Consider the following 13,303-nt stretch of genomic DNA (forward strand, 5'->3'; position numbering starts at 1 on the left):
CAGAAGCTGAGCTGTAATAAACCTGCCCTGTTACCAAAGGCTTGATAAATTCTAACAGAAAATCCCCTAACACAAAATCGTCTTGAATTGAGAACCTTTTGCCCAATTTCTGTTCCCTTCTCTTGGAAGAATTGACCCGTTTTATAGGTTAATCAGCACCTCCAAAGGCCTCTCTGACCACTGTTGTTTCTCCCCTTCCCCTTTGTCTTACTGATTTGGTCCTTATTCATTTGATACGAATATAGATATATATTCATTTGATACGAATATAGATTTCCTCCACCCAACGCCTGGAGTGCTGGCATTTGTAAACGTATTTGATTAATTCTGAGAGTATTTTCAGAATTTCTGTGTTTTGTAACACTCTCCTCTCCCTTTTCTGTACTCCCAGGGCATAACCTTCAGTAGCAGAACAAATCAGGCCGGCTAGCAAGCTGCCAAGTCCTGTGGGCTCCTTGTCAAGGAAAACAGCTGGCCCCATTTCGAATCAACATCTCCCCACAAAACACTGCTGGGTCACTGAAGGAGACCAGACCAGAATTTGGAACTTTCCAAAGACTTCCAATAGACATTGAATGCAAAAGGATACTTGCATTGTCTTTGCGTAAATCTGCTGTTTGGGAGACGAGAGGGAGAATCGCTCAAGAAGTCACATGAACAAATACTGCCTTTAACGCCTCTGCACATATAATGGATGATGGTTATCGAAACAGCCCAACCCTCTACCACGGTGCAAGAGATATAGCTCGAGAGGCAACTCGGCAGTACCGGAACCAAGGAATGGATGACTACAAGTATCAGGACAACTATGAGGGGTATGCCCCCAATGATGGCTATTACCGTGGCAACGAGTCCAACCCAGAGGAGGACGCACAGAGTGATGTTACAGAAGGCCATGACGAGGAGGATGAGATCTATGAGGGCGAGTACCAGGGCATCCCTCACCCAGATGACGTCAAGGCCAAGCAGGCCAAGATGGCGCCCTCCAGGGCGGATGGCCTTCGGGGCCAGGCCGACCTGATGGCCGAGAGGATGGAAGATGAGGAGCAGTTGGCCCACCAGTACGAGACCATCATTGATGAGTGTGGCCACGGGCGTTTCCAGTGGATCCTCTTTTTTGTCTTGGGTTTGGCTCTGATGGCTGATGGAGTGGAGGTGTTCGTGGTGAGTTTTGTCCTGCCCAGTGCAGAGAAGGACATGTGTCTGTCCAGTTCCAAAAAAGGAATGCTTGGTAAGTAAAAATTTCCAAAGATCATTCTCTTTGTGATATTAAATTATGAAGGGGAAAGAGCAGTGAAATTTGTATAGTACCTGTCACTATTGGGCACCTTAAATCTACCACGATGCCCTTGCAATGTTCTCACTTTACCTGCATTTGCCTTTAAGGCATTTTTGTATCTCAGAGAAAATTAATTGGCTTAAGTTTACCCAGCTAGTAAGTATTACAGCTTGGATCCCTACTCAGGTCTGTCTGACTCTCAAGTTCTTAGTCTTTTTCCAAATCTTATTGCCTTTTTGAGAGTCAGACCTCTCTCATCTTCATATTAAACCACCTTCCATATCCACATGACAAATACATTTTGTGAGTGGTAGACCAGAAGGCCTCTTTCTCTCAGCGCTCTCTGTGTCCTCTAGAAGCCGATGGCATCTGCTCCCAGTTTCTCTTGTATGTAACTGTTAGTGGGCTGCCTGCCCATGTACCTTGGGGATGCATGCTGGGCTGAGCTTACCCCCAGATCCCCTGCAGGCCACTGGGAACCACACTGTGAAGCACAGATGGAGTCCACAGGATGGAGGACCAGCCTTGCAAATCAGTAATGAGACTGGCACCATGAGAGCCAAGCCTCAGATATCAGGGCCTGAGACAAAGAGGATTTTGTGAAGTCAGAGAGAGGATGGGCACCAATGGTGTGGTGTAGAAGAGATTCATCATAATACAGACAAGGATTTGTCTTGGTCATGAAATGTCTTGGAAGCAAATCCATTCTCTAAATGTAAAGTCCATGCAATTGATTATTTAGCAAACATACAGTTATTGAGAACTTACTGTGAGTCATGTTCCTAAGAATCTGCAAGAACTCAAAACCTATGTAGCAACTTAGTTCATTCATTCAACAAATATTTATTCTGTGTTTACTGTGTGCCAGTCTCTGTGCTCAGCCCTTGGGGAGAAAATATTGAACCAGATAGTCATAGGGACTCACACACAGCAGGACAAACAGGCATTAACAGACATAGAGAGTTACTTAATTACTCTAGGGATAAGTGCTATGAAATACCTTATAGTACTCTCTTCCCTAGCACTTGCTTTAATGCAAGCATTGGCAGGGGCCCCTGGGTGGTGCAGCCAGTTAAGCATCTGACTCTTGGTTTCAGCTCAGGTCCTGATCTCAGGGTCTTGATCCCAGGGTCGTGAGATCGAACCCCTCCTTAGGCTCTGTGCTCATAGTGGAGTCTGCTTCAGATTCTCTCTCCCTCTCCCTCTGCCTCTCCCATTCGTGCTCTCTCTAAAATAAATAAATCCTTAAAAATAAAAAGCCAAACATTTTCTATAAAGACCCAGATAGTAAGTATTTTAGGCTTTGCAGGTCCAGATAGTTGTTACCACTACTCAACTGTGCCTTGGTAGCACAAATCAGCATAGACAATACGTAGACACACGGGTGTAACTGTGTTTCAATAAAACTTCATTTACGAAAAAAGACAAAGGGCTGGATTTAGCCTATGGACTGTAGTTTGCCAGCCCTGATTTAAAGCCACTCTAAATAAGATTGGGATATAAAATAAAGAAAACACCTGCAATACAGGGTTGTTCCTGGAAGCTTTTAAAATTTGTTTAATCCATTTATGCTTAACTAAGGGGCCATTTAAAATGATTAAACTGTGTCACATATGACCAGTTGGGAACTGAAAGAGACTGAGTATGTAGAAACAGAAGGAATGACTTAAGGAGCAAAGCTATCACCCAAAGTTTTTAAAACACCATTAGAATTTTAGTTGCTTTTTAAAATTGTATTTTTATTGAAAAAATTCTGCTATGTGCTTTTACATTTGAATCCTTTTTTTTTTTTTTTTGGTAAGGGCAAAAAACAAAACAAACTCCAAGCCCCAAACCAAACCATACAGTCCCCTGTTGATCTAAACATTTCCAAGGCATTAATTTGCTTTGTGGTATTCTGAACTGAAACCCTGGGTCGCTGTTAGGCCAAATTGGCAATGTCAGGAACAATTTCACGCCCTCCTGGTCTCTCTGCCACCCCGGTGCTTGGCAACCTCATTAACGGAGCTGCGGTGTGGCTGGAGCTCCTGGTGGCTCCCAGGGCAAATGCTGGGAGTCTAGGGAATGTGGTCCTACTCTGGAGAGCTCATAGTTGTGCAATTTTGCTTTTGGTGTTTGCCAAGAAGGGCAGGCAGACTACCTGAGCAGAGCTGGACTTCCTATGTCCTTATGGGCCGCTCTGTGTGGTCAAGGAGATGCATCCAGGCTGGTAGATGGTGGGAAGGTCTCCAGGGGCCAGCATTTCCACATGCTGTTTCATCTGACCTTCATGGTCGCTCTGGTGGTTCGAGGAGTTTCACCCCATTTGCACATGTCAGGAAACAGGCTCAGAGAGCTATATCCTAGGTTACGCAGAAAGTGCTGGAGCTGGGATTTCAACCCAGGTTTGTCTGATTTCAAAGTCTCCTGCCTTTCTCTCCTACATGGTCTTTGGAAAAGAGGTCATGGCGTGGGGCAGGCCTTCTTTCCACGTCATCAAGCACACCGTAGACTGCTTAGAGGACCATAGATTACTTCCAACAGAGAGGTGGCATGGTGTGAGAAATGATGGCGTGGGCGCTGGAGTCCGGCCACTAGGGTTTGGCCACTGGCTATGTCATTCATCAGTTAGTGACCCTGGGCAAGTCATAAATTCTCTGAGTTTCCCGTATGTGGAATAGGGTAATAATACATTTTGTGTGTGTGTGTGTGAGGACTAAATGAGATAAAGCTGGTAAAGCAACCAGCTCTGCGTAAGTCCTAAACAACTGTTCGTTCTTGCTATTTTGTATCTTGACATTCTCCTTCCCCGCATTTGCGACAAATTATAGTTACAGTGACATAATGGAGCGGCATGTGCCCTGGAGCCAGGCAGCCTGGGTTTGAGTCCTTGCTCTGCCAATTCTTTGTAGGATGATTTGGGGGAAATGGCTTAGCTTCTCTGTGCCTTGGTTTCCTTGTCTGCAAAATGGAGATGACAAATGGGATTTACTTTATAGGGTTTTGTGAGGATTTAATGAGTTCTATGCATTTAACTTGCCTAAAACAGTGCTTGCACATAACTGGTGCTCAAGATATCTTAGTTATTATTATTATTGTTGTTGTTGTTGTTTATATAGTTGTTACTAAACTGATGGCTTGGTAATGATGCCCCCCAAATTCAGGGCTAGATCTACTCAGGTGATGACATTGCACATTTTTTTCAGGTCAAATTATTTTTTGCAGGCTTTTAAGGTCAAGCTGCCCTACGTTGGCTGGTGACAAGGCCCCCTCTCCTCTGTGTTAACCCAGTTCTTTCTCTATTTCCTATCCCTGTGTGTGTGTGTGTGTGTGTGTGTGTGTGTGCATGCTTATGTGTGTTTAAGACTTAATTTTTTTAGAGCAGTTTTAAGTTCACAGCCAAATTGAGAAGAAGGTACAGAGACGTCCCCCATGGCTCTGCCCTTACACACGCCTAGTCTCCCCCCATTACCAATATCCCCCCACCAGAGTGATACATTTGTTATAATTGTTTAACGTATGTGGACACATCATTGTCACTCAAAACTTGTACTTGACTTTGAATTTAGGGCTCACTCTTGGTATTATACAGTCAATGCATTTGGACGAATGTATAATGACATGTATCTATTATTAAAGTATCGTACAAGGTAGTTTCACTACCCTAAAAAAATCCTCTACTCTGTCCATTCAGCCCTTCCCCAACTCCGATCCCTGGAAACCAGATTTTTTGTTTAATTGTTTCTGTACCATTGTGCTCTTTCCAGAAAGCTCTGTAGTTGGATCATGCAGTATGCAGCCTTTTCACATTGGTTTCTTTCAATTAGTAATGTGCATTTACATTTCTTTCGTCTTTTCATGGATTGATAGCTCATGTCTTTTTAGTGCTGAATACAATCCCATTGTCTGGATGGACCGCTGTTTATGTATCCGTTCACCTACCGAAGGACATCTTGGTTGGTTCCAAGTTTTGGCAACTAGAATAAAGGCTGCTATAAACACCTGCATGCAGATTTTTGTGTGGACATAGGTTTTCAACTCCTTTGGATAAATAACAAAGAGAGTGATTGCTGGATCGTATGATAAGAATATGTTTGATTTTGTAAGAAATGGCCAAACTGTCTTCCAAAGTGGTTGTAGCATTTTGCATTCCCACCAACAATGAATGAGACCTCCTGTTACTCCACATTCTGGCCAGCACTTGGCATCCATGGTGTTCTGGGATTTGGCCATTCTTATAGGGGTGCCTCCTTACTGTTTTAACTTGCCTTTCCCTGAGGACATACCATGTGGAACCTCTTTTCATATGCTTATTTATCGAATATGTATCTTCTTCTGTGTCTGTTAAGGTGATTGGGCCATTTTTAAATTAGGTTATTTCCTTATTGTTGAGTTTTAAGAGTTCTTTGATATTTCAGGTAGCAGTCCTTTATCAAGATGTGTCTTTTGCAAACATTTTCTCCCAGTCTGTGACACTTCTCTTCTCTTTCTCTTCTTGACTCCTGAGCTTTTAGAAAGATGAGAGTTGAGCTCCTTCCAGTGTTGCATTTTGGTGGGTCACTCATTTAGAACTGTCTCACTTGGGGAAGAAAAAGTCTGTGAAATGTTGTTAGCATTGAAGGCCCTGCCCTGCTTAATGTCAGGTGGTTGGTCTCCTTCAAGACAAGGAGAATGCATTCATTTGTTAATGAAAACCTTCCTTCGTTATTATTTTTAAAATGACTGAATATTATCATGTGCCTGGATTCCCTCTGGTCGGTGGCCACATGAAGCAGGCAAGTCCTAGCACTTAGTGAGTTTTATTCTTTTATATACGTGTGCTAACTTATTAACATTATTATGTGAACGGTTTCTTGGTAGTTTGTTAGAAAACAAGAAGGAAAACTCTGCATACTACTTTTCTGGCCTAAAAAGTATTTTTCATGGAATAAAACTACTTTGTTTTCAAAGCCATGACTTCCTTACAAACAGTATATCAAAGAAAATCAATGCAAGTCCAGTCCTTTCAGTAACTGCTTGTTTTCAGAGTGCTTTTCAGAACATTTCAAGGATAGATGGGTCTAGCAAGGCCTGTCTGCACACTGCAGGGTAGAGCAAAATGCTTTTATTTATTGAAAGTCCATTAAAAAAAAGTTAAAATTGGGGAGGGGGCGGATATGCAATACTTAACTGTACCATGTACATAATTAAATTTATTTTTTTGCTGTTTTACATTCTGCTTTTTTTTTTTTTAATTTAAGTTCAATTAGCCAACATAGAGTATGTCCTTCGTTTTTGGCGTGGTGTTCAATATTCATTAGTTGCTTGTAACACCCAGTGCTCTGCTTTTTTTTTTTTTTTTAATGCAAGTGTAGTTGACACAGATCAATGAGTTTTATTCTGAAGGCAGATCTGGAGTTCACACAAGAGTTATAAAATATAAAACAGCACAGGGGAACTTGCAATGCCACATCCGATATTATCACTCTGGCCCAAATATGAAGAAAACAAAGGCCGCGTAAGGGATGGAGCCTGAGATCGGGCTGCCCTGAAGTCTTTCTCTGAGATTCCACGATCTTAGGTGGTTGACAAATGAATTCATATTTCTTTTTAATGCCCTCTCAGGTCACATTGATGTATTTTCCAGTTATATGTAAAAAATCATTCAAAGAAATGATGTTAAAGGTAGGTTTAGTTCAGGATTGTGTTTGGTGTTTTCAAGTAACATGCACTTTTGGGCATCTCAGTGCCTTGTTCCCTTGCGTTTAATATCGGTGACACGTAGGGCAAACCAATGCCATTCTCCTCTGTCCACCTTGGGTCCCATGACACCAAAGTTTCTCCATAATTGCAGAAGTACTCCTTAAGCTGGTGGATTCCCACCTTCCTGCTGACCGAAAGAAAGAGAGTCCCATTTTCAGGCATGAGTTCCAGTTTTGCCTTCAGGGTTTTGATTTCCTGGAAGGGTCTAGTTGCTTGGCGTGTATTTTACTGGCTCTCAGTGTTTCTTGCCATCTGCAGTGGGACAGCTCAGGGAGTCCTACTCTTCTGACAGTAATTTAGAACCTAACCAGGGACCCCTGGGGCTTGGTGTCCGTGTGATCTATAGGGCAGACACAGAGCAATGTCACACGGGTTGGATGCATTAGAATAAATTTTGAGCTCAATTTCCGCGGCAGCTCAGAGATGCCCTTACTACTCTGCTGTCATAGAAAATGATCCTTTAATTGTTTTATGTGTGAATTCGAGGTGGACATCAGGGCAGAACATTTGATTTATGAAGTACTTTTTCTTTAGCCCTGAATTCAGAGTGTCAGTTCCTGAAAGGAGGGGCCACTCTGGGCCCAGGGTCCTGCACAAAATATGTGCTCAGTAAGTACTTAGGTACCACCATAAAAAAAAATACTAAGGATGGTGAAATCCACTGCTAGGAATATATCTGTATCTGTATCTGTATCTGTATCTATATATACATATATGTATGTTTTATTTATATAAGTTGTTTTTGTTTAGACTTTTTAGATGATGGGATTCTTTCGAATAAAAGCTAAGTGTTCCCTTAACAGAGTCCACACTAACCGCCATATTTAGGAGTATGGGCTTGATTCCACAGGCAGTGGGGAACTGTTTAATGAGGAGCTATTAAACCCCTTTGAGGAAGGGGATGGCAAGTTGGGACCTGTGTTTTAAGAGGGTCACTCTGCCCCAGTGGTTTTGGTACTGGGAGTGGTTCTAGAGGATGAGAATCTGAATTGGTTCTGGACCATCTGGAATTAACTCTCCAATCTGATTAGATATGGACACGATTGTCTATTCCGTTGGTAAAGAGACTGCTGATTACCCAGGGTGTGATGTAGCAACAGAGATACGCAAACTATCATGCTTGGATACTCCTAATTAAATGCTTCGAAGAGGCAAGATGACCATGTACAGAATCCTTTGGAACATTGTGTCCAACTAGCGAGTATAATGAGCTTGGCAGAGTCAGAAGCAATCAGAACAGTCTGATTCACGGACACCGTGGTGTTTCCTGATGTGAAAAAAGGTAGGAAGCATACTGAATTCTCACTTGTTCTGTATAAGCAGAAAAATTCTAGGTAAAGTGAATAAAACTCCAACTTGTATCATAAGAACAGTGTCATGTCCATTTCTAGACTTGAGCCAGTTTACAGACCCAGAACCCCTGAATGAGGAAGCAGCTGAGTCTCCTTGAGGAAGGGTCCTGGTACACTACTGAAAACATTCTTTCTCCCAGGCTTTCCAATTGTGCACTGGGGAAAAGGACATAATCAGAACTTTTGAGGATGATGGGACATTGGCTCTGAACTGGCTCTAATTCCAGGGGTCCCAAACATCTCTGTGGTTCACCAGGCAGAGTAGGGGCTCATGGAGGTTAGGTGATCAATGGAGATTTAGCTCAGGTCCCTCTCACAGTGGGCCCAGTGGGTCCCCAAACCCTCCTGTGGTTATTCCCCCAGTTCTGGAGTGTGTCATTGAGGTAGACCTACTGAGCAACTGGCAAACCCCCACACTGATGAAGAATGGATTGTCAGGGAGACTAGAGGTAGGAGAGCTGACAGACAGTTGCTAGAATAGTCCAGGGGAGAAATACGCAGTCCCTGGACTGGTATGTAGAGGAAGTAGTAGACACCATGTGAGTGTTTTGAAAATTGAGATTTTTATAGAGAGCTTTAAAGTATTTCTGCTATAACTACCATTTTTCTTGTTTAATTTATGCAAGCAAGGAAGCAGAGGACCTAGGCAAAGAAAATAGCCCCTCTCTTTTACACTTTTCCACGGCCGGTTGTATTTATTATAAGATCAGTGCATTCATAGCAAAGGGTTGACTATGACAAAGCTGATGAGTAAACCCAGTATTGTTGTAACCAACATACAATGAATAAAAACAATTTTCTGTACAACCAACCAACCCATCGGCCAACCACCCATCCAAAAAACCAGCATCGTGTTCTCAAGATGAAGAGGTTTTTTTCACAATTAACCAAGGGGGGTTGGAAAACAAACAACAACAACAACAACAAAAACCAACAACTCTTACAAGCAGAACTTCTTGCAAAGAAAACCCCCACTTTCATGATGTGGGATACAGATTAAGTATGGGTTTAGCTTTGAGTGAGGCACTTTCCCACTTGTCTGGAGCTGTTTCGGTTTCGGTGCCTTTCCACTCGCTCCTACATCGAAGGACAGCACCTACCTCTGTCTCAAAGCCCTTGTGTCAACAGCCTCAAATTATTAACCGCTGCTGCAAATTTATGGATCCTGGCTTTTACTCTGATTTTCATCTAGATTGACTCAAAGATATTTGGAGCTTATGCATGTGTAGTTTTCAGTTCTACATGGAGTACATAGCATTGTCTGGGGGGGGGGTGAGAGAGACAGAGACACAGACAGAGAGAGACACAGAGAGAGAAGGGAGCAGGCAACAGAGGATGGTATTTAGCTCCCAGGGTTGCTGGGAGAATGAAATGGAATAGCTCAGGCTAACCGTGCAGCTCAGTATGTGCATACAGTAGGCGCTTAGTCAGTGTTCCTCCTGTGCCTCTGATCCATCCACAAAACCTGATGTTTTGGCTTCTCACTTGTTTTAACCTTGGTCGGGGCAAGGAGAGCTCAGCAAGTTCTGTCTATTCTGCTTACAGAACATCTCCTTTGGCAATAAGATCTTCAAAGACTTGAAGGATTTTTTTTCCCCCTCCACAGTTATGTGCACATTTCTCCAGACCTTGTAAATAAAAGGTGTTGGGTAATTATGGACTTAACTAATCATCAAAATAAAAATGTTGTAGTTATTTATTAATATTGACCTCCTTAGATTTATATTTGTCCCCACCATGGAAAACTTTAGCAAATAAAAAAGCTCATAAGGCTGTTAATCCGCATATTTGAAAATAAAATTCCCAGACCATGGAAAATACAGTGGGAATGAATGAGGGGAATTCTTAAGTGAACTTGTGTATTTATTACAAATGGAGGGGAAGTTGCAGGGTTGGGCATGGGCTCAATATATATAAGTAGCCCAATCCCTGTAAAAGTATATAAAGCTTTTGATGTCAGTTGTCTAATCAAGGGGAATCTGGCATGGATCTTTCACAGAACCCTCATGGGCTTCATTCTGGTTCTATATTGCTGCATATCAACAAACAAACTAGCAAACATTCCTTGTAGAACCAAAATCCTCGCACCATTTCCTTGGCTAATGAACCTGCAGTCTGGGCAGACATCTGGCCTCTGCTCTACTTGGCATTTCCTGGGGCAACGGGAAGGTAGAGCTAGAATCATCTGAAGGCTCACTCACGCGTGGCTGGTGCCAAGGCGGGGAAGACACAAACAGCTGGGGGCTGTTTATGTTATATGGCCTCTGTATGACAACATGGCAGCTTCGAGATGGCTGGATTTCATGCTTGTTGGCTCAGGGTAGCCAAGGTGCCTATCCTGAGAGAGAAAGACAAGCAAAAGCCATATATTTAAGTTTTTATTTAAATTCTCATTAGTTAACATACGGTGTCATATTAGTTTCAGGTGTATAATATAGCAACTCAACACTTCCATACAACACCCAGTGCTCATCACGACAAGTGCCCTTCTTCGTCCTCATAACCTATTTCCCCCATCCCCCCACCCACCTCCATTCTGGTCACCATCGCTGTGTGCTCTATAGTTAAGAGTCTGATTCTTGGTTTGCCTCTCTCTCTCTCCTCTTTTTTTTCCCCTTTGCTCATTTGTTTTGTTTCTTAAATTCCACATATAAGTGAAATTTTATGGTATTTGTCTTTCTCTGACTCATTTTGCTTAGCATAATACTCTCTAGATCCATCCATGTCGTGGCAAATGGCAGGATTTCATTCTTTTTATGGCTGAGTAATATTCCAGTGTGTATATACCACCGATTCAAGGGGATGCCTACACCCCAATGTATATATAGCAGCATTATCTACAATAGCCAAATTATGGAAGCAGCCTAAGTGTCCATTGATTGATGAATGGATAAAGATGTGATAGATTGATAGATAATAGATAGATAGATAGATAGATAGATAGATACCCATATTGGTTTTTTGTGACAAAGTCTGAGAAGGTAGACAATGTCACTTCTTCTGCATTCTATTTGTTGAGGCCGTCATAAAGACCTTCTGCATTTCAAGAGGGAGGGAAAATAGACCCCATCTCCTGATGGGGGAGTGACAAGGTTCTGGTGAGCAGGGAGCAGGAGGGACCAGAAATATTGCTGAGCCATTTCGTGCAGTACAGTCAGTGACTGACCTTTTCTTTTATTTTTTTTAAGATTTATTTATTTTTTGAGAGAGTGAGAGAGAGAGCATGGCGGGGGGGAGGGTCAGAAGTAAAAGCAGACTCCCTGCTGAGCAGGGACCATGATGCGGGGCTCCATCCCAGGACCCTGGGATCATGACCTGAGCCGAAGCCAGACGCTTACCCAACTGAGTCACCCAGGCGCCCCAGCGACTGACTGTTTCGAACCAGTCCTCTCGGTGGCCCCTCTCAACAGCACATGTGATTGCCATGTGGGGGCTAGATAATTCTCTGCTCTGGGGCTCTGTCTTGGACATTCAAGTTTACTAGCAGGATCCCAGGCCTTTACCCCACCAGCTTCCCGAAGCACCCAGCTCCCACTTAGGACAACCAAAAATATAGACAGATGTTGCTAAGTGTCCCCGGGGAGGGGTGTGGTGGGGGTGAGGGAATCAGCTCCAGAGGCGAACCACCTCTTGATGAGTATTCTCAGCCCTGGCTGCCCATTAGGTCACCTGAGGAGCTGTTACAAAGAAACGGGCCCTGCTCTAGCATAAGGAGGTCAGAATCTCTACGGGTGAGATGTGGGCATAGGCATTTGCTAACGGCTCCCTGGTGACTGTGGTGCAGCCAGGGTAGAGAACTAGGTATTTTACAGACGCTCAGAGGTAGTGGGAGCTGCAGAGAGGCTTTTTGCTTATTGTGCTCTGCAGGAACTGTCCTCCAAAGGCTTCCTTCTTATGTTTGCGATGATAGTTGCGATGTTAGCACGCGCCTTGACCAGCATGAAAACATGGGGTTGCATCCGAAAATCACGTGTCCTTTTGCACAGTGCTTTACAGATCTTCAGTGGTGTGCACGGATACTCTGAATTTTAAATGACCCCATGAAGTGGCCGGAGCAATAATCTCCCATTTACATGACGAGGGAAATGATGTCGGAGATCTTAGGTGATGCGTGCTGGCCCGCAGTTCAGTTTTCCTGTCCCGTTTGTCACTCACTGCCACTCGTCTTTCTAGTGATGAGGCTGGGTGGCTCTTCTCTTGCACAGATATATTCACAGAGAGCCACAGGAGAACCAACGCTAAAAAGTCAGTTATTTCCCAGTGCCTGGTACAACCTCTGTGACCTTTCTTCTCATTTGAAAGCCAATTATAATAATTACACTTCCACCTCCAAGGGCTACAATCTGATAAGCTCTTCCCTTGTAAGCATTCTGCACTAGGCATTTTATATATGACATTTCTCACCCTTATGGCAACCTGCAAGGAAAGCATTGTTTTCAGCATTTTACAGATGGAAAAGTTAGGCTTCAAGAGGTTGAAGTAACTTGTCAAAAGTAGTTAGTGATACATCTAGGATATGAAACCAGTGATTAGGTCTGACTTCAAAGTCTATTGCTTCTCCTTTCCCTTGCTGTCCCATCCATGGAAGTTGTTTCTAGGTGCCTGTTGACCTTAAATAACCTTTTATGTAAAGTGCATCACTCTGGTACGATGCAAGCATGGGGCCCCCATGGGAGTGTTGGAGTGGGGTACAGCCCATCTCTGGTACGATGCAAGCATGGGGCCCCCATGGGAGTGTCGGAGTGGGGTACAGCCCATCTCTGGTACGATGCAAGCATGGGGCCCCCATGGGAGTGTCGGAGTGGGGTACAGCCCATCTCTGGAGGTGAGAGCAGGATGTAGTCCATGTTCCAACCAGCTACGCTAGAAAGGCAGGTGCTGATTTTACTGGGGACGCACAGCAGTCCCTGAGGCATAGGCCGTCAGCCCAAGTAGGCTGTCCAGAGAGTGA

At 43.6% G+C, this 13,303-nt stretch overlaps 1 protein-coding gene across 2 annotated transcripts in view; it reads left to right on the forward strand.

Annotated features, from left to right (window-relative positions):
* Nucleotides 1-13,303, forward strand: part of SV2B (synaptic vesicle glycoprotein 2B) — a 175,172-nt gene that overhangs the window by 106,795 nt on the left and 55,074 nt on the right. For both annotated transcript variants that reach the window (XM_087856655.1, XM_045813145.2), the window contains exon 2: nucleotides 392-1,231. In XM_087856655.1, coding sequence (XP_087712781.1) covers nucleotides 691-1,231 — 541 coding nt within the window. In that variant the 5' untranslated portion in view covers nucleotides 392-690. The remainder of the gene's footprint in view (nucleotides 1-391; nucleotides 1,232-13,303) is intronic.

The sequence above is a fragment of the Ursus americanus genome, chromosome 28, assembly GCF_024610735.1.
Source record: "Ursus americanus isolate L20-20 chromosome 28, mUrsAme1.1.p, whole genome shotgun sequence".
NCBI classification, from domain to species: domain Eukaryota; kingdom Metazoa; phylum Chordata; class Mammalia; order Carnivora; family Ursidae; genus Ursus; species Ursus americanus.